This window comes from Rhinopithecus bieti, unplaced genomic scaffold (assembly GCF_001698545.2).
Source record: "Rhinopithecus bieti isolate Rb0 unplaced genomic scaffold, ASM169854v2 scaffold_7414, whole genome shotgun sequence".
NCBI classification, from domain to species: domain Eukaryota; kingdom Metazoa; phylum Chordata; class Mammalia; order Primates; family Cercopithecidae; genus Rhinopithecus; species Rhinopithecus bieti.
Window position 1 is genome coordinate 2,925,151 of NW_016806087.1, and position 21,514 is coordinate 2,946,664.

Consider the following 21,514-nt stretch of genomic DNA (forward strand, 5'->3'; position numbering starts at 1 on the left):
AAAAAAAAAAAGCAGTACTCTCATATTCTGTGTTTGTACATTTGAAATTCTCCTGTAATATTTGTGTATTTCTTTTTTTTTTTTTTGAGATGGAGTCTCACTCTGTCGCTGAGGCTGGAGTGCAGTGGCACCGTGTCAGCTCACTGCAACCTCTGTCTTCTAGGTTCAAGCAATTCTCCTGCCTCAGCCTCCCAAGTAGCTGGGATTACAGGTGCCCACCACCATGCCTGGCTAGTTTTATATTTTAGTGGAAAGGGGGGGGGGGGGCGGTCACCAAGTTGGCCAGGCTGGTCTCGAACTCCTGACCTCAGGTGATCCACTCATCTTGGCCTCTTTTTCTTTCTTTTTTTTGCTGGGATTACAGGCGTGCGCCAATGCGCCCAGCCTCTTTTTCTTTTTTTTCTTTTTTCTTTTTTGAGACGGAGTATCACTCTGTTGCCAGGCTGGAGTGCAGTGGCACCATCTTGGTTCACTGCAACCTCCGCCTCCCGGGTTCAAGCAATTCTCCTGCCTCAGCCTCCCAAGTAGCTGGGATTACAGGCATGTGCCACCACGCCCAGCTAATTTTGTATTTTTAGTAGAGATGGGGTTTTACCATGTTGGCCAGGATGGTCTCGATCTCTTGACTTCGTGATCCACCTGCCTTGGTCTCCTGAAGTGCTGGCATTACAGAGGTGAGCCACCATGCCCTACCTGGAATTATATTTCTTTGAAGTGGGAAATCAAGTTAAGCTGGGCAAAGTAGGTAACAATTGAAGACCATCATACTTGACCTTACCAGATGCTACCACATTATTCCCTTGGATTAAGATACTGAATATTTCTGTAAAAGGCATATTTATCAGAAATGAGTGGTGCCCAAAGGAAGATGACACAAAACAGGTCTTTCAGGAGGAGTAGGAAGGGAAAGGTCCTGGGAGGTGTCCTGAACATAGGCTGAGGCTGCTGCTCTTAGAAGAATGCAAAAGTAGTAGAGGACTATAGGTTCCCGGAGAGGCCTTGGTACAAGGCCTCAGGGTGGTGCTTTGTTAAAAAACAAAGGCTGCCTCAGAGTGGTGCTTCATTCTTCCTTGGATGTAACTTTATATAAAACATGAAGAAGAAGCACTTTTTCCAAATTTAAAATTATTCTGAGCAATCTGTTCTTTAAATTTGCTTTAGGCTGGCCACGGTAACTCACGTCTGTAATCCCAGCACTTTGGGAGGCCGAGGCAGATGGATCATTTGAGGTCAGGAGTTCAAGACCAGCTTGACCAACATGGTGAAACCCTGTCTGTACTAAAAATACAAAAAAGTTAGTCAGGTGTGGGGTGCATGCCTGTAATTCTAGCTACTGTGGAGGCTGAGGCAGGAGAATTGTTTGAACCCGGGAAACAGAAGTTGCATTGAGCCAAGATCTTGCCACTGCACTCCAGCCTGGGCAACAGAGTGAGACTCTGTCTCAAAAGAAAAAAAAAAAGATTGCTTTACTTTGTTTACAGTGACAACATTCAGCAATATCTGATGACCAATAATGTACCGGAGGCAGCCTCCACTCTAGTGTCTATGGCAGAACTTGACATCAAGCTTCAGGAATCATCCTGTACTCATCTTCTTGGTTTCATGAGAGCCACAGTTAAATTCTGGCATAAAATTCTCAAGGACAAGCTTACAAGGTAGGGAATTTACCCATATTTTGTGGTAATTGCTTTCCGATGGGTATTTGGTGATCGTTTGGTGATGTACTGAAATGCATGTGTTGCTTTTCTGTTGCAGTGATTTTGAGGAAATTTTAGCACAGCTTCATTGGCCGTTCATTGCACCCCCTCAATCACAAACTGTTGGCTTAAGTCGACCTGCCAGTGCTCCAGAGATGTACAGTTACCTGGAGACGCTGTTTTGTCAGCTTTTGAAACTACAAACCTCGTATCTTTGTTGCAGTTGAAAACTTACTAAAATTTCTTTTTTGTAGAATGGGTTTGTGGCTGGAGAGTAAAACTTTTTCAAAGTGGCCAAGAAAGCCAAATAAGAATCCTGTGTCTGGACTTGGTCTGTAAGTGTCCACTGAGTGGTGGACTGTACTCTTGCAAAGTGAATTGAGTGTGGGTATGAGGGCTATAAGGAAGAGTTCCGAGATACATGACTGATCCTAGTTCATAGCACAAAAAGGTCTCTTGGGGCAATAGAACAAATGGGCAATTGGGAGGAAACCTTAGTAACAGCGTGAATTTAATGAAATGATACTTGAATTTTTTTTGTTACTATTTTAGGAAAGATTTATAGATTAATACCATTTTTGTGCTTTTTTTTTTTTTTTTTTTTTTTTTTGAGATGGAGTTTTGCTCTTGTTGCCCAGGCTGGAATGAAGTGGTGTGATCTTGGCTCACTGCAACCTCCACCTCCCAGGTTCAAGTGATTCTCCTGCCTCAGCCTCCCGAGTAGCTGGGATTACAGGCTTGCACCACCATGGCTGGCTAATTTTGTATCTTTAGTAGAGACAGGGTTTTTCCATGTTGGTCAGGCTGGCCTCGAACTCCTCACCTCAGGTGATCCACCTGCCTCACCCTCCCAAAGTTCTGGGATTACAGGTAAGAACCACTGCACCTGGCCCTTCTTTTTTTTTCTGGAGACAGAGTCTTGCTCTTGCTCTGTCACCCAGGCTGAAGTGCAGTGGTGTGATCTCAGCTCACTGCAAGCTCCGCTTTCTGGGTTCATACCATTCTCCTGCCTCAGCCTCCCGAGTGGCTGGAACTACAGGCACCCACCACCACGCCGGGCTAATTTTTTTTATTTTTAGTAGAATCGGGGTTTCACTGTGTTAGCCTGGATGGTCTTGATCGCCTGACCTTGTGATCCGCCCGCCTCAGCCTCCCAGAGTGCTGGGATAATAGCCGTGAGCCACTGCGCCTGGCCGTACCTGGCCCATTTGTGTGCTTTTTTTAAAGACATGGTCTCACTTTGTCACCCAGGCTGAAGTACAGTGGTGCAGTCACGGCTCACTGCAGCCTTGACCACCCAGGCTCAATTGATTCTCCCACCTCTTCTTCCTGAGTAACTGGGACTACAGGCAAGTGCCACCATGCCCAGCTAATTTTTGTTGTTTTTTGTAGAGACAGGGTTTTGCCTATTGCCCAGGCACGTCTCAGATTCCTGTGAGGGGGCCCAAGTGATTTGCCCACTTCAGCCTCCCGAAGTGCTGGTATTACAGGCATGAGTCACCATCATCGTGCCTGGCTTTTTGTGCATTTTAACTGAATGTAAATTCAATATAAAGTTATATATTATTTGGATCATAATTAACTCTACTGAGTATCTGATACATTTGTTGGAAAAATTTATTGTGTGTGTATACATACATATGTGTGTGTGGATATTAGGTATGCTTTTGATTCTTTTTCCTTGACTTGATTATGTCAGAGATGAATTACTTACTGAGCCAAAGCAACTTCCAGAAAAATACTCTCTTCCTGCCTCCCCTTCTGTCATCCTGCCCATCCAGATTATGCTGACTCCTCTTCAGAAGAGGTTCAGGTATCACTTCAGAGGGAACCGGCAGACTAATGTGTTAAGCAAGGTGTGTTTTGCCAGCTCTTGTCCTTGGTTTTTATCAGTAACAAATGTTAGAGTTTCTATACTTTTGCTGGTTTAGGTTAAAATCTGACTCTTCACATTTCTGTGTTTTTTCTAAAGGGCTCAATTCCTGTTTTGTCACTGCTCTTCATACATACAATTGAAGAGTTGTGTTCATATACTGTAGGAAAATATGGTATTTCTGCTCTTGGGCATCAGATGTTGCTGAATTATCATTGCAAAACAAAGCAAAAAGCAAAGCAAATATTAAGCACTTGGTATTTCTTTTTTTTTTTTTGAGTCGGAGTCTCTGTCACCCAGGCTGGAGTGCAGTGGCGCGATCTCAGTTCACTGCAATCTCCACCTCCCAGGTTCAAGCAATTCTCCTGCCTCAGCCTCCCAAGTAACTGGGACTACAGGCACATGCCACCATGCCGGACTAATTTTTGTAATTTTAGTAGAGATGTGTTTCACTATATTTGTCAGGCTGGTCTGGAACTTCTGACCTTAGGTGATCCACCTACCTCAGCCTCCCAAAGTGCTGGAATTACAGGCATGAGCCACCGCGCCTGGCATGCACTTGGTATTTCTGCCCTTAAACCTGTATAAAACGTGTAGTTTTTGTAATGCAGACTAGCAGATTTTTTCTTAATTTACTTTTGAAAATAAAACCATAAGAAAATAATATTGAAATTATTTTCAATTGCTATTTCAAAAAATAATTTATAGGCCATTAGTTCTTTGTAATACTCATGATTTTACATATTATTGAAGTGTTAGGTTTTAAATATATAGGGCATTGTAAATTTATGAGTTTATTGACTTAAGTCACATTATTGAAATTTGTTGGGAGTACATTGGCAAACATTTGATTATTAAGCCTTTCAGTAGTTTAAAATTTAGAGTAGAAATTGTGCTCTTACATACAGGAATTTTCAACTAATTTTTGTAAGTGTTGTGCATATACAATTAAATAGACTCATGTAATTCTAACTTTCTAATTGGAATGACTTACGAATTCAAACTATTTTCCTCCTTCCTTAGCCAGAATGGTACTTGGCTCAAGTACTTATGTGGATTGGAAACCATACTCAATTTTTGGATGAAAAGATTCAGCCAATATTAGACAAAGTAGGCTGTTTGGTAAATGCAAGGGTAAGAGACTCAGTTGTGTTTCTGTTTTAGAACTGTATGTGGGCATGGATAACTTTTTATTTACATACCTCATGTTTGTGTATTTTTTTAGCTTGAATTTTCTCGGGGCCTTATGATGCTGGTTCTTGAGAAGTTAGCCACGGATATTCCTTGTCTGGTGTATGATGACAATCTCTTCTGTCATTTGGTGGATGAAGTACTGTTGTTTGAAAGGGAGCTACACAGTGTTCATGGCTACCCTGGTCCTTTTGCTAGTTGTATGCATATTCTGTCAGAGGAAACCTGTTTTCAGAGATGGTTGACAGTGGAGAGAAAATGTAAGTGCTGATGTGGCCAGAGGGTAGGGAGATATGTCTGTTTCTGTGGATATACGTTTTTGAATACTTTTCTTCTCCAGTTCTGAGTAGGACTAGAGCCATCTGAAATTTTCTTTGTCAGGGTTTTCAGAGTTTCCTTCAGAGATAATATTTTCTTTACTTCACATGAAACTTCCATTTTTCCTGGAATTACACTCTACATGTTTCTAGAGTGGAATAGTCAAGCCAGTGGGGTGTTTAATTGTTTTATAGATTTTATCATAGAATTTTCATTTTATTTATTTTTTTATTTATTTATTTTGGGACAGACTCTTGCTCTGTGGCCCAGGATAAAAGTGCAGTAGTTCGAGCTCAGCTCATTGCAATCTCCACCCCCTGGGTTCAAGTGATTCTTCTGTCTCAGCCTGCTGAGTAGTTGGGATTACAGGCACGCACTACCATGCCTGGCTAATTTTTCTTTTTTTTTTTTTTTGAGATGGAGTCTCGCTCTGCCACCCAGGCTGGAGTGCAGTGGCACGATCTCGGCTCATTGCAAGCTCCGCCTTCCAGGTTCACGCTGTTCTCCTGCCTCAGCCTCCCGAGTAGCTGGGACTACAGGTGCCTGCCACTACGCCCGGCTAATTTTTTTGTATTTTTAGTAGAGACGGGGTTTCACTGTGTTAGCCAGGATGGTAATTTTTCTATTTTTAAGGAGTGACGGGGTTGCAACATGTTGGCCAGGCTGGTATGGAACTCCTGACTTCAAGTAATCCGCCTGCCTTGGCCTCCCAAAGTATCAGAGTATTTTATTTTTTTATTTTTTTATTTTTTTATTTTTGAGATAGGGTCTTACTTTGTCACCCAGGCTAGAGTGGAGTGGGCTGATCATGGCTTACTGCAGCCTCGACCTCTGGGGCTCAGGTGATCCTCCTGCCTCAGCCACCCCAGTAGCTGGGACTATAAGTGTATGCAAACCATGTCTGGCTACTTTTTGTATTTTTTGTAGAGATGGGGTTTCGCTGTGTTGCCCAGGCTGGTTGTGAACTCCTAGACTTAAGCAGTCCTCCCACCTTGGCTTCCTAGAGTGCTGGGATTACTGGTGTGAGCCACTGTGCCTGGCCAATAGAATCTTTCTGACTGTAGCTTATCTTGTCATCATAACTATTTTCAAAATTTGGGGGTGGGAGTAAAGTATCCTGTTTAAAGCATTAAGTAAGTTAAATTTAGTACAACTAGTGGGAGATTGTAGGTTTGTTTATTTTTCATAGAAAAGCCATCATTCCTAAAAAATTACAAGTTGAATAATTAGGAATGACTGTAACTACTTAATCGGCATAATCGTTTTGTCTGCTTATCAGTTGCTCTTCAAAAAATGGACTCAATGCTTTCATCAGAAGCTGCCTGGGTATCGCAATATAAGGATATCACTGATGTGGATGAAATGAAAGTTCCAGATTGTGCAGAAACTTTTATGACTCTACTCTTGGTTATAACTGGTAAGTATAAGTCTTCCAAGATACGACTTTGTTTTAAAAGTACTGTTTTCACATGGTACTTTTTAAAATAGCTCAGTAGGCTGGGTGTAGTGGCTCATGCCTGTAATCCCAGCACTTTGAGAGGCTGACGCAGGCAGGTTGCTTGAACCCAGGAGTTTGAGAACAGCCTGGGGTACACGGTGAAACCTGCTCTCTTCCAAAAAATACAGAAATTAGTCAGGTGTGGTGATGCATGCCTGTAGTCCCAGCTACTTGGTAGGCTGAGGTGGGAGGATTGTTTGAGCATGGGAGGTAGAGGTTGCAGTGAGCCGCGATCACACCACTGCAGTCCAGCCTTGGTGACAGAGTAAGACTCCATCAATAAAGTAATCAATAAATAAGCAGCTCAGCAAATTAATATTATATGATGGTTGTTATCTTCAAATTCAGTTTCTATATTGGTAGAAAGCTAACACAATATTCTAACTTTGGGGTTTTTAATAATTTAAGGATTTAAACATTGGTATACATGAAGGAAAACTTCCTGAATAATTATACAAGAAAACTTCCTGAATAATTATACAAAAACAATTAAATAAGAATTTAATTTTATTATCCAAACTGTCTTGCTATTGGGCTTTTAGATGTCTTCAGTAAATGGTGATTGGCCTGTATTTTAATATTTTCTTGATCTTGATTTATCAAAGATTGCAGAAGAGAGTAAAATAATGAAGTAATTTTAAGGATTGGAGTAGTAATAGGAACTTTTGTTATAGTGCAGGGATTCTCTGGCTGGAGGGTAGCCTAGCATCCTCTGGCCCTCACTGGTCTTTAGCCAATCACGCTGCCCCCTTGTGGGCCTGCTTCTTGTCCAGGTGCCACTGGACCCTCATTGCCACCATCCTTGGCCCTCTTCACCTTCATAGACCACCAGCCTGTCCGCTTCTTAGGCTTGTCTGATAATCTGAAGAAGTATCATTCCAGCCCAGTCAGTAATTAGCTTTTTTTTTTTTTTGAAATGGAGTCTCACTCTGTCACCAGGCTGGAGTGCAGTGGTGTGATCTCGGTTCACTGCAACCTCTGCTGCCTGGATTCAATCAATTCTCCTGTCTCTGCCTCCCGAGTAGCTGGGATTATAGGCGCCTGCAGCCACGCCCAACTAATTTTTTTATTTTTAGTAGAGATGGGGTTTCACCATCTTAGCCAGGCTGGTCTTGAACTCCTGACCTTGTGATCCAACTGCCTCGGCCTCCCAAAGTGCTGGGATTACAGGTGTGAGCCACTGTGCCCAGCCATAATTCTGTATTTTTAACTATAAGAAAATATGAAAACACTAAGACAAAAAAATTAAGGAAAATTCATGTGTCTCTTAAAACTTTTTATTCAGAAAATTTTCAAACATACCCAAAAGTAGGATAATATGATGAACTCTCAGGTACCCATTACCAAAGTTTAAAGCAATTACCACTTTTCTGTTATATTTTACTCCTCAATTTTTTTTTTCTGGAGTATTTTAAAGAAAATTTCAGACCTCTCATCATATCAATTGTAAATTTATTTTATTATTTATTTTTTTGAGACAGAATTTCACTCTTGTCACCCAGGCTGGAGTGCAGTGGTGCGATCCCGGCTCACTGCAAACTCTGCCTCCTGGGTTCAGTGCAGTCTCTGCCTCCCAGATTCACACCATTCTCCTGCCTCAGCCTCCCGAGTAGCTGGGACTACAGGCACCCACCACCACGCCTGGTTAATTTTTTTGTATTTTTGGTAGAGATGGGGTTTCACCGTGTTAGCCAAGATGGTCACAAGCCAAGATGGTCTCGATCTCCTGACCTCGTGATCTGCCCACCTCGGCCTCCCAAAGTGCTGGGATTACAGGTGTGAGCCACTGCACCTGGCCAACTGCCTGTAAATTCTTAAATGTGTATCTTTTAATTTATCCAAGTTCTTTCTTTAAAAAAAAAAAAAAAGCCGTTTATTTGTTGAACAAACTGTCTTTTTTTTTCTGAGACAGAGTCTCACTCTGTTTCCCAGGCTGGAATGCAGTAGTGCTATCTTGGCTCACTGCAACCTCTACCTCCCAAGTTCAAGCAAATCTCCTGCCTCAGAGTCCTGAGTAGCTGGGATTACAAGCACATGCCACTACCACCCGGCTAATTTTTTCAGTTTTAGTAGAGATGGAGTTTCACCATGTTGGCCAGGCTAGTCTTGAACTCCTGACCTCAGGTGATCCACCTGCCTTGGCCTCCCAAAGTGCTGGGATTACAGGTGTGAGCCACCGCACCTGGCCAAAACTGTCATTTTTATATATAATTTTCTCATTTGCCTTTTAAAAAAACTTGAGGCATACTTTACTTACAGTGTAATATGCAGATCTTATGTGTACTGTTGTTGAATGAGTTTTGGCAAACATACTTTTGAAACTCATATCCTTAAGAGAGCTCAGAAGTAAATCCGCACTTGACTGGTCAATTGATTTTTGACAAAAGCACTGAAGCAGGACAGTAGGGAAAACTTATAAGTATATCATAGATGGTACCAAAACCTTCATATGTCTTAATAACTTTTTCCACAGACAGGTATAAAAATCTTCCCACAGCTTCCCGAAAGCTACAGTTCCTGGAGTTACAGAAGGACTTAGTAGATGATTTTAGGATACGATTAACACAGGTGATGAAAGAAGAGACTAGAGCTTCCCTTGGCTTTCGATACTGTGCAATTCTTAATGCTGTGAACTACATCTCAACAGTACTAGCAGATTGGGCTGACAATGTTGTGAGTTAATATGCTTTTATATTAAGTAATATATTACTAGTTCAAACTATTTTATTAATACTTTTCGAAATGTTGAATCTATTGCAAGCAAAAATAAACATGCTAGACAGAACCATAGTGCCATAATTAGAAGGTACAATTAAAATACACATTTTTCTCAATCAAATCTCAAGTACTGAAATAATCCTGATATTTTAATGTTTTTAATCATTGGATAAGCAAGCCTTTCATGAAATAGTTGTTTATAGAGTGAACCATACTTGGAAATATTCATGTGTGGTAATTGCAGTCACAGGAAAAGCTAAGATTAAATAATGATGTCAAAAGCAATTCAGGACTTTAAGGAAAATAAAAGAATAACGTTTAGTACCTCTTGAATGTCTTGAAAACATGAGAAATTATAAAGAGTCATGAAAATAGGAAGAAACATTTAAAGTTTTAATTGTTTCATACATTAAAAATCTATTTGGCTGGGTGCAGTGGCTCAAGCTCTTAATCCCAGCACTTTAGGAGGGTGAGATGGGAGAATTACTTGAGCCCAGGAGTTGGAGACCAACCTGGGCAACATAGGGAGACCTCATTTCTCCAAAAAATAAAAAATAATATAAAATTAGCCAGGTGTGGTGACGTATGCCTATAGTCCAAGCTACTTGGGAGGCTGAGGTGGGACGATCACTTGAACCCAGGAATTCATGACCAGCCTGCGCAACATAGTGAGACACTATCTCTAGAAAACATGAAAAAATAAAAATAAGAAACTAACATTTTGTGTATCATATTTTCAAATATATGCATGAGTAAATAGAACAGGAAAATGAACTTCAGTGTGGCTACCACTGAGCTTCTTTTTTTTTTGAGACAGAGTTTTGCTCTTGTTGCCCAGGCTGGAGTGCAGTGGCGCAATCTCAGCTCACTGCAACCTCTGTCTCCTGGGTTCAAGGGATTAACCTGCCTCAGCCTCATGAGTAGCTGGGATTACAAGTGTTCGCCACCACACCGGGCTAATTTTTTTTTTTTTTTTTTTTTTTAGTAGAGACGAGGTTTCACCATGTTGGCCAGGCTGGTCTCAAACTCCTGACCTCAGGTGATCCACCCACCTCGGCCTCCCAAAGTGCTGGGATTACAGGCATGAGCCACCATGTCCGGCTCACTCAACTTTTTACACCAATTTTGTTTTATTTAAACCTCTCTTCTGCCACCCCATACCTGATTATTTTGAAGCAAATCTCAGATATCATATTTCATGGTAATATTTATATATAGAGATATATATTAGTATGTATCTCTAAAAGGTAAGAACTCTTTAAAAAAAAACATTATGATTGTATCTGAAAAAATCAACTGATTTATTGGAAGGTATATTTTAAATAAATCCATAAATAAAAACCTTGGGTCCAGTTAACAAATACCATAAGACCTTTTCCTTCCAGATTCTACCAACCCTTCCCTTCTCCATGCAGATTCTGACATGATTTGGTCTGCCTAATTATTATTAAGCAAACCTACTGACACATTTGATCTGCCTGACTGTAATTATTAAGTAGTAATTTATTTTTACTCTTTTTATTAATTCAAGGAATATCCTGGCTGTCAGGACTTTTGGTAACCAGATTTTCTAATAGATGCTTCCAAACAAAAGTCTAATTAGCCTTTATAACCTCACCACAGACAGATGAATTCTTTTAGATGTTTTAGATATTAACATCATCTCAGAGGACCTTCAGAACTCCCTTCTTGAACAGGGTACCCTTAGGTTAAGAATCACTGTTCAAGGCCGGGCACGATGGCTCAAGCCTGTAATCTCAGCACTTTGGGAGGCCGAGACGGGCGGATCACTCCTCGGTCAGGAGATCGAGACCATCCTGGCTAGCACAGTGAAACCCCGTCTCTACTAAAAAATACAAAAAACTAGCCAGGCGAGGTGGCAGGCGCCTATAGTCCCAGCTACTCGGGGGGCTGAGGCAGGAGAATGGCGTAAACCTGGGAGGCAGAGCTTGCAGTGAGCTGAGATCCGGCCACTGCACTCCAGCCCGGGCGACAGAGCGAGACTCCGTCTCAAAAAAAAAAAAAAAAAAAAAAAGAATCACTGTTCAAAATCAACTTAGGTTTATACCAATTTAGGTGTCCCATAAAGTAAATTTCGTGACAGAACGCATAAACAGAGAACTAGGATGACCATGAAATGTTAAAATAGAATAGACATTAAATATTAAAGAAACTAAGTGTACTGAATAAATCTGATGACTATGAAAATTTTAATATGAAATATTAAAAATGTAAAAAATATAATTGTGTCATAAAATGAAAACAGGAAGGTAAACAAGGCAAATGCAATTTTCACTAAAGACAAAAATATACTATTAGAATGTGATAGGTAAAGTGAGAATTAAAAAATTGTAAAGTTAAATAATTAGATTGATTAACTGAAGGTTAGTGATAAATTCCACAGTATAATAGGGAAAAACACAATTTTCAAGTGTGTCCAGATGAGTCACAAAGATGGACAAGGTAAATTAATTTAAAATTTCTGTACGTTATCAAATCTTAATGCAATAAAAAAGAAATAAAAGCAGAAATGAAATATATTCAAACATGGACATGTGAAAACATTAAATGCCTGGATTAGGAAGGAAGTCTTGAAAACATGACATTTTAAATTATGAATTTGGGAAAAAAAATTGTAGTATACCAATTAAAGCACTATATAGTACATTTTGTTATATGTAGAACAAAAATGTATGGTTACTTCTAAAGCATTGTATAGAAGAAAATGTATTCCTCATAATACCTATTTTAATGTGAAAGAAAAAGCCAAACAAAATCATATTTGTTTTAAATCCAGGGTAATAAGCCAAATAAATAGGGGGCAAAAATAAATACAATAAATATACTAATCATAGATATAAACAAGATAAAAACCTGATAAATACAATCATAGTTGATGCTTATCTGTACTCTGTCTGGGACTTAGTAATTAGTTAAAACTTTTTTCCTATAAAGATGTTAACTGAAATCCATGTGCATAATGTCATTCTGCTGAACAAGGAAAATAAAACAATTATTTCATAGTATGATTATAAGATAGAGGGTAATGATCAATTTGTTTATAAAGTCAGCTAATCAGGCTGGGAGTGGTGGCTCACGCCTGTAATCCCAGCCCTTTGGGAGGCCAACTGTGTGGATTACCTGAGGTCAGGAGTTCGAGGCCAACATGATGAAACCCTGTCTCTACTGAAAATACAAAAATTAGCCGGGTGTGGTGGCACATGCCTGTAGTCCCAGCTACTCAGGAGGCTGAGGCAGGAGAACCACTTGAACCCGTGAGGCAGAGGTTGCAGTGAGCTGAGAATACACCATTGCACTCCAGCCTAGGCAACAAGAGCAAAACTCCATCTCAAAAAAAAAAATAAATAAAGTCAGCTAATCAGCATACATGCATTCATTTTGTATTTTTATGTGTTGTGTTTCTAATTTAAGTAAGTATTCTCTCAGCACCCCCACAGCTCCATATTCTGCTAAGCATTTTTAGTAATATGAAACAAATTGTTATTCTTAACTCTTGTGCCAGAATTTTTTCTTCAATGAAATCATTTGTAGAACATCATCAACTGCTTTACTTGGTGCTATAGTCTGTTAAGAAAGATGACTGGGCACTATGTCTCACACCTGTAAGCCCAACACTGGGAGCCAAGGTGGGCTGATCGCTTAAGCCCAGGAGTTCGAGACCAGCCTGGGCATTATGGCAAGACCTCATCTCTACAAAAAATACAAAAAATTAGCCGAGCATGGTGGTGTACCCCTGTAGTCCTAGCTGCTTGGGAGGCTAAGGTGGGAGGATCACTTGAACCCAGGAGTTGGAGACCAGCCTGGGCAGCATAGGGAGACCCTGTCTCTACATAAAATTAAAAAAAAAAAAAAATTAACTGGGTGTGGCAGGCATGCCCTGTGGTCCCAGCTACTTGGGAGGCTGGGGTGGGAAGATTGCTTGAGCCCGGGAGGTTGAGACTACAGTGAGCCTTCATCACACCACCGCACTCCAGCCTGGGCAACAGACGGAGACCCTGTCTCCTCCCACCAAAAAAAGAAAGATGAATTAGCCATCATCCCTACCCTTAGAAAACGTATAATCTCATGCTGAATTAACTAGGTCCTCTGTCAGCAGAGAAATAATCAAATTTCAAAGTTGATTGTTCAAATTGTGAATGAATTGTGTACTAGCATGGTTATTATGGTACAAATCTGGCCGAGTGTGGTGGCTCACGCCTGTAACCCCAGTACTTTGGGAGGCCAAGGTGGGTGGATCACCTGAGGTCAGGAGTTCGAGGCCAGCCTGGCCAAGATGGTGAAACCCCATCTGTACTAAAAATACAAAAATTAGCTGGGCATGCTGGTGGGCGCCTGTAGTCTCAGCTACTTGGGAGGCTGAGACAGAAGAATTGCATGAACTTGGGAGATGGAGGTTGCTGTGAGTCGAGATTGTGCCACTGCATTCCAGCCTGGGTGACAGAGCAAGACTCTGTCTCAAAAAAAAAAAAAAAAAAAAAAAGCTAGGTGTGGTGGTGGGCGCCTGTAATCCCAGCTACTACTCAGGAGGCTGAGGCAGGAGAATTGCTTGAACCGGGAGGTTGCAGTAAGCCAAGATTGCGCCATTGCACTCCAGCCTGGGCGACAAGAGCAAAACTCCGTCTCAAAAAAAAAAAAACTATATGGTGCAAATTCTGTCTTAACCTCAAAATTCTTTAATCATATTCATAGTCCTTCAGCCAGTGAATACTGTATAAGTAAAAATTATTAAAGCTTTGTATTGCATAATTAGAAAAAGGAAAAAGAATGAACAGGATTCACTTTCCATTTGTTTCAGGTTCTCTACCGATAACTGTCTGCTGGTTACCAGATTGTGCCAAGCCTGAAATAAGCAGCCATTCAGAATTAGGAATTTTTCAGTTGTAGATGACAGATACCAGATTCAAACTGGCCTAAGTTGGGGTGTGGGGTGAGATACGAGAGGTGAGGAATTTAACTTTCTGAAAGGATTAGGCATGGCTGTTCTAAAGTTGTCCATTTCTGGTTTTGCTCTGAGGCAGGCTCTGGACATGTGGCCACAGGTGGTTCCAGGCTCACGTGGTCCTTCTGCAATCTCAAAAGAAGAGTGCTGCTTCTCTGATAGTTTCAGCAGAAATACCAAGATACCTCTCATATGTCTATCTCTGAACAATCACTAGTGAAGGCAGGACATGGTATTACCAAGTTAAGTGTGCATCCCTGGCACCAAAGGATAGGGCTGATACCACCTAAGTTGTCTCAGATTGGGAAAGAAGTGGTTCCCCAAAGGCAAATTGGGGTACTATTAAAAGAAGGGGGAAAATTGCTGGCCATGTAAAAGTAGTTGATGCCCATGACACATTGCCATGCAAAAAGATACGGGGCGGAAGGAGAGAGGGAGATGGGGAGAGACAAAGATAGAGATGATCTAAGTTCATGTTGGGTAGTCTGAATTTTAATAGTAAATGTATAAAAAAAAAGTTAACCACAAGATTTTATTGTTTGTTATGCATGAAATCTTTGGGAGATTTCTAATGGCTTTCGGTTTTTAAAATTTTATGTAGTTTTATTTCAAGAACTTTAAAAGAAAAGCAACTGAAAATTCTTAAAACATTTCAAGGGTAGCCAAATGTTTTTTGTTTTTGTTGTTTTTTTTGAGACAAGGGTCTCACTTTGTCACCCAGGCTGGATTGCAGTGGTGTGATCTTGGCTTACTCCAACTTCTGCCTCCCAGGTTCAAGTGATTCTGCCTCAGCCTCCTGAGTAGCTGGGATTACAGGTGTGCGCCACCATGCCCGACTAATTTTTGTATTTTTAGTAGAGATGGGGTTTCACCATGTTAGTCAGGCTGATCTCAAACCTCAGACCTCAAGTGATCTGCCTCCCCAGCCTCCCAAAGTTTTGGGTTTACAGGCGTGAGCCACCGTGCCAGGCCATCAAGGCTAGCCAAATGTCTGATGACCTTAATATGGCTTATTATGATGTGTTCATGGCCTAATGCTATTCAGTGTTTAAAAAAAAAAAAACCTTGGCAAGGTGATTTATTTAGTCCTCTGTTAATTGTATTTTGGAAAAATAAAATTTCAGACCTTTATAGTTAATTTTATGCTTAAATGCTTATTGATAGTGTCATTTAAAAATTATTTTAAATTTTATTTAAAACAAGGCCAGGCACAGTGGCTCACACCTGTAATTTCAGCACTTTGGGAAGCCAAAGCGAGCGGATCACCTGAGGTCAGGAGTTCGAGATCAGCGTGGCTGACATGGTAAAACCCCCATCTCTACTAAAAATACAAAAAGTAGCCAGGTGTGGTGGCACTCGCCTGTAGTCCCAGCTACTCGGGAGACTAACGCAGGAGAATCACTTGAACCAGGGAGGTGGAGGTTGCGGTGAGCCGAGATCGCGCTATTGCACTCCAGCCTGAGGGACAGAGCGAGACTCCATCTCAAAAAATAAAAAAACAAGTAGATAGTGTCATTTTTGTTTTTTGAGACAGGGTTTTGCTCTTGTTGCCCAGGCTAGAGTACAGTGGCACGATCTTGGCTCACTGCAACCTCTGCCTCCTAGGTTCAAGCAATTCTCCTGCCTCAGCCTCCTGAGTAGCTGGGATTACAGGCGCCCGCCACCATGCCCAGGTAATTTTTGTATTTTTAGTAGAGATGGGGTTTCACTATGTTGGCCAGACTGGTCTCGAACTCCTGACCTCAGATGATCCATCTGTCTCGGCCTCCCAAAGTGCTGAGATTACAGGCATGCGCCACCATGCCCAGCTGATAGTGTCATTTTTTTTTTTGTTAAGTTCATGATTACCATACACAGAAATTGAAAGAGAAAAATATTTTTCACTATATGTAATCCATGTGATACAAAATTCAAAAGCCACAAAACTGTATGTATTGAAACTATATATAGTGAAAATAAGTCTTAATTCTAATCTTCCCTAAAGCCAATCACTTTGATCAATTTCTTATACATATTACTAAAGCTGTTTATATAAATACTGGTGTGTGTAGGTCAACATGTGGTAACATACTATGCAGACTCTTCTGCTTTTTCTGGTTAATATGTCTTGAGATTGTTCCATTTCAAAACAGTTTAACATTGACTAGTGGGAATGTAACATGGTACAGTTGCTGTGGAAAACAATATGGCAGTTCCTCAAACTGTCTCTTTGTTTTCTCAGGTGAGATCTTGTTCTTTTGCCCAGGCTACAGTGCAGTGGCCCAATCTTGGCTCACTGCAACCTCTGCCTCCTGGGCTCCAGCAATCTTCCCATCTCAGCCTCTTGAGTAGCTGGGACTACAGGTCTGTGGCTACCACACTCAGCTAATCTTTTTTTTCTAGAGATAAGGTCTCACTATAAAATGAGTCTCTGGCCTTAGCCTCCTAAAGTGCTGGCACTACAGCCTTTCAAACTGTTAACACATAGACTTACTATAAGATCCAGCAGTTCCACTCTTCAGTACATACCAAGAGAAATGAAACATATGTCCACATAAAAACTTGTACTGCCGGGCATGGTGGCGCATGCCTGTAATCCCAGCACTTTGGGAGGCTGAGGCAGGCACATCATGAGGTCAGGAGTTTGAGACCAGTCTGACCAACATGGTGAAACACCATCTCTACAAAAATTACAAAAAAAAAAAAATTAGCCAGGTGTGGTGGTACACACTTGTAATCCCAGGTACTCAGGAGGCTGAGGCAGGAGAATTGCTTGAACCCAGGAGGTGGAGGTGGAGGTTGCAGTCAGCCGAGGCATGATCTCAGCTCACTGCAACCTCTGCCTTCCAGGTTCAAGCGATTCAGCCTCCCGAGTAGCTAGGATTACAGGCACATGCCACCATGCCCAGCTAATTTGTATTTTTAGTAGAGATGGGGTGTCACAATGTTGGAATGTTGGCCAGGCTGGTTTCGAACTCCTGACCTCAGGTGATCCACCCACCTTGGCCTCCCAAAGTACTGGGATTACAGGTGTGAGCTACCGTGCCCAGCTGAATTATACACTTTAAATGGGTGAATTGTATGATATATGAATTCTCTTTCAAGCTGTTTAAAAAAAGTATGTTAATGTGTTAACATGTTTTTGCTTTCAGTTCTTTCTACAACTTCAACAGGCTGCACTGGAGGTGTTTGCAGAGAATAATACTCTGAGTAAATTGCAGCTGGGACAGCTAGCCTCTATGGAGAGCTCCGTATTTGATGACATGATTAACCTCTTAGAGCGTTTAAAGCATGATATGTTGACCCGTCAAGTAGACCATGTTTTTAGAGAAGTTAAAGATGCTGCAAAATTGTATAAAAAAGAAAGGTATGTCCTCTAAGTCAGCTCTTAATACCAGTTTGGTAAAAGTTGAAGATGGTGTATGTGGTCAGATTTCCAAGGTGTCTAGATAGAACCCAGTTTGGCCTTATGTACTTTAAACTTCATTGTTGGAAATCTTTCTAAAATATGTTCTTGGACTTTTTTTTTTTTTGAGACAGTCCTACTCTGTCACCCAGGCTGGAGTGCAGTTGCATGGTCTCAGCTCATTGCAGCCTCCACCTTAGAGGTCAAGTGATCTTCCCACCTCAGCCTCCCAAGTAGCTGGGACTACAGGCATGGACCACCACACCCGGCTAATTTTTGTAGTTTTAGTAGAGACCTGGTTTCACATTTTGGCATGCTGATCTCCAACTCCTGACCTCAGGCAATCCACTGCCTCGGCCTCCCAATGTACTAGGATTATAGGTGTGAGCCATCACACCTGGCTCTCTGACATTCTTAATCAGAATAAACTGGTTATAAGTTAGCTGTTTGTAAATATATTAATAGGATAGTGTGTGATATGGGGTTGAATAACCTAATCTGTCTCCTATTTTGCAAGTAAAGTCACCTGTGGTGCTCTGCATACTTTTGTTGTGGTTTATCCCACTACCATACACTGTGAACACCTGTGTTACTTTCAGCCTTGATAGCAAGCATTATCTTTTTGTCCTAGTGTAGTCCCTGCCACACAAAGTGCCAAAAATTTGTTATTCGTCCTGATTTTACTAAAAATCAGAGCATAATATTAGCTGATGTCTTAATTAAAATGCTAAAATCAGGTTGGGTGCAGTGGCTTACACCTGTAATCCCAGCACTTTGGGAGGCCGAGGCAGGCAGATCACTTGAGGGCAGGAATTCGAAACTAGCCTGGCCAACATGGTGAAACTGTCTCTACTAAAAATACAAAGATTAGCTGGGCGCGGTGGTGGGCACCTGTAATCCCAGCTACTTGGGAGGCTGAGACACAAGAATTGCTTGAACCCTGTGCTCTAGCCTGGCCAACAGAGCGAGACTCTGTCTCAAAAAACAAAACAAAACAAAAACTACATAAAATGCAAAAATTAAGTGACATTTAAATTGTAATTTCTTTGTATTGATAATTCACATTAAAATTTGGGGATATTTTGGAAATATCCCCATATTAAAGAGTATTTGAGAGTGAAAATATAAAATACAGGTACATTTATTTTCTGATAGAGCTTTTAATGTTGGACTGTGTATTTTTTCTTATCCAAAATGCCCTAGAACACTTCCTCCAATTTAAAATGATTTAAAAACTTTAAAAGTACAAACTGATGAAAATTTTTTGGTAAAAATGTGTTTTTTCCAGATGGTTGTCCTTGCCATCTCAGTCAGAGCAGGCTGTGATGTCCCTGTCCAGTTCGGCTTGCCCCTTACTGCTGACGTTACGAGACCATTTACTTCAGTTGGAGCAGCAGCTTTGTTTCTCCTTATTTAAAATTTTCTGGCAAATGCTTGTAGAGAAGCTGGATGTATACATCTACCAAGAAGTAAGTAAGAATAGACTGTCTTTGGGCTGTGATAATAAAGACAAGCATTATATGAATTATTATTTGTTTCAGATAATTCTTGCTAATCACTTCAATGAAGGAGGAGCAGCCCAGCTGCAGTTTGATATGACTCGGAATCTTTTCCCTTTGTTTTCTCACTATTGCAAGAGACCAGAAAATTATTTTAAACAGTAAGCTCAACATTTAACAATTAATATTAATGTATCAAATTGTTACAGGAGGCTAACTCCTTTTAACTTTAGGGTTATGGAGATGTTTGGGTGGGATAAGATCAGTTGAAGTTTTAAAACATTGTCTACTGTATGTTTACAGCACAATGGGGAAACCAAAATGATAGATGTGACCCATGACCTCAAAAAGTTTCAGAACTAGATATAAATTATATGTTGGGTTTTGTTTTCTAGTGTTTGGTTTAATGCTTCTAGTTGCTTGGTTACTGAAGGAATAAATCGAAAATGAAAAAAAGTTGTGCCCTATTCACTAAATATAAGAAATTACAGGGCCGGGTACGGTGGCTCATGCCTGTAATCCCAACACTGGGAGGCCGAGACGGCCGGATCACGAGGTCAGGAGATCGAGACCATCCTGGCTAACATGATGATACCCCATCTCTACTAAAAATACAAAAAAAAAAAAAATTAGCCAGGCATGGTAGTGGGCGCCTGTAGTCCCAGCTACTCTGGAGGCTGAGGCAGGAGAATGGCGTGAACCTGGAAGGCGGAGCTTGTAGTGAGCCGAGATTGCACCACTGCACTCCAGCCTGGGCAACAGAGTAAGACTCTGTCTCAAAAACACAACAACAAAAAAAATTACAAATATGTTTAATACCTAATAGGCCAGGCCTGAAAGAAATTTGTTTCCTTAAACATTTGACATTAATTTTGGTTCTAACTGTAATTATAGTTTGAGAATTTGTTGATATAAAATTTAAATTATAGGCCAGGCATAGTAGCCCACACCTGTAATCCCAGTACTTTGGGAGGCAGAGGTGGGAGAATTGCTTGAGACCAGGTGTTTGAGACCAGCCTGGGCAACATAGCAAGACTCCATCTCTACAAAAAGTATTAAAATGAACAAACAAAAAGCCAGATGTGGTGGTATGGACCTGTAGTCCTAGCTACTTGGGAGACTAAGGCTGTAGTGAGCTATGATCATGCAATGGGACTCCAGCCTAGGTGACAGAGCAAGATGATGTCTCAAAAAAAAAGTAAAACTTAAACTGTGTTTGGGTTTTGTGAGGTTATAAAGCATTCCTTTTAAACTTGTAAAATGAAAGCTTATGTTTACATGTTTCATATGACAGTTTTTAAAATTTAATGTTCTTTCTGCTGCTTTCATTTTATGCCTTATTTTTGTATTTTCCCATATTCTAATCTACCTAAAGTTATAGCCATATTTAATATAGTATTAATATCAAGTATTGTGTTTAGGGAAATAATGGATACATATTGAAATAGGGATCCTATTACCTTAATCTAAAGAAATAGAAACTCTGCACCTGTGTAGTCTTACCATGTTAAAAGAACCAAATAATAAATCCATAAGTATTTTTATAGAGAACATGTGGACCAGCAGTACAGAGAAGCTGCTTAGGATTCTCAAAATTGTTATAATATGGTTGATGCAGATAATGGAGATCTCATTTCCCTCCTTTGTTTTCCCTAAACAGTATAAAAGAAGCCTGTATTGTTTTGAATTTGAACGTCGGTTCTGCACTACTCCTGAAAGATGTACTGCAGTCAACTTCAGGGCAACTTCCTGCCACAGCAGCATTAAATGAAGTTGGAATTTACAAACTGGCTCAACAAGATGTTGAGATTCTACTTAATTTGAGGACAAATTGGCCTAATACTGGAAAATAATGTCTTTCAGAAAACGTTTTCTTGGTTTTGTTTTAAGAGGAAGCCAATTGGATTTCAAGTTATATGATGAAATTCTGAATTAATGAAACTGGAAAACTTTATAGGATTATCTTGGATTTATGGTGTTATTAAAATGCTGACCATATTTCCTTCATCCTCTTGTTCCTAAGGAAACAAAAACAGAAAACGAAACAATGAAAACTCATTCTATTTACAAGTATAAATGCTGAGTATGTCTATTGAAGACAAGAGCAGAGATATTAAATTATAACCAACTTTTCAATTTCCTGTGCTAATTAAGGAAAATTCTGTTGTGGATAATCAAACATAGCCAATAAACTTTTTTAAAACTCACTTTAGAATGCATATTTTGGCCGGGCGCGGTGGCTCAAGCCTGTAATCCCAGCACTTTGGGAGGCCGAGATGGGCGGATCACGAGGTCAGGGGATCGAGACCATCCTGGCTAACACGGTGAAACCCCGTCTCTACTAAAAAATACAAAAAATTAGCCGGGCGAGGTGG

At 40.6% G+C, this 21,514-nt stretch overlaps 2 protein-coding genes across 3 annotated transcripts in view; one reads left to right on the forward strand and one right to left on the reverse strand.

The window, feature by feature from the left end:
* Positions 1-21,350, forward strand: part of RINT1 (RAD50 interactor 1) — a 36,437-nt gene extending 15,087 nt beyond the window's left edge. For both annotated transcript variants that reach the window (XM_017874655.1, XM_017874656.1), the window contains exons 5-15: positions 1,482-1,655; positions 1,756-1,905; positions 3,397-3,553; positions 4,594-4,704; positions 4,796-5,021; positions 6,359-6,496; positions 9,051-9,250; positions 17,387-17,601; positions 18,929-19,109; positions 19,182-19,300; positions 20,800-21,350. In XM_017874655.1, the coding sequence (XP_017730144.1) occupies positions 1,482-1,655; positions 1,756-1,905; positions 3,397-3,553; positions 4,594-4,704; positions 4,796-5,021; positions 6,359-6,496; positions 9,051-9,250; positions 17,387-17,601; positions 18,929-19,109; positions 19,182-19,300; positions 20,800-20,992 (1,864 nt within the window). In that variant the 3' untranslated portion in view covers positions 20,993-21,350. The remainder of the gene's footprint in view (positions 1-1,481; positions 1,656-1,755; positions 1,906-3,396; positions 3,554-4,593; positions 4,705-4,795; positions 5,022-6,358; positions 6,497-9,050; positions 9,251-17,386; positions 17,602-18,928; positions 19,110-19,181; positions 19,301-20,799) is intronic.
* Positions 20,010-21,514, reverse strand: part of EFCAB10 (EF-hand calcium binding domain 10) — a 16,770-nt gene continuing 15,265 nt past the window's right edge. Inside the window, exon 4 of the mRNA XM_017874642.1 lies at positions 20,010-21,157. Within this exon, the coding sequence (XP_017730131.1) occupies positions 21,121-21,157 (37 nt within the window). The 3' untranslated portion in view covers positions 20,010-21,120. The remainder of the gene's footprint in view (positions 21,158-21,514) is intronic.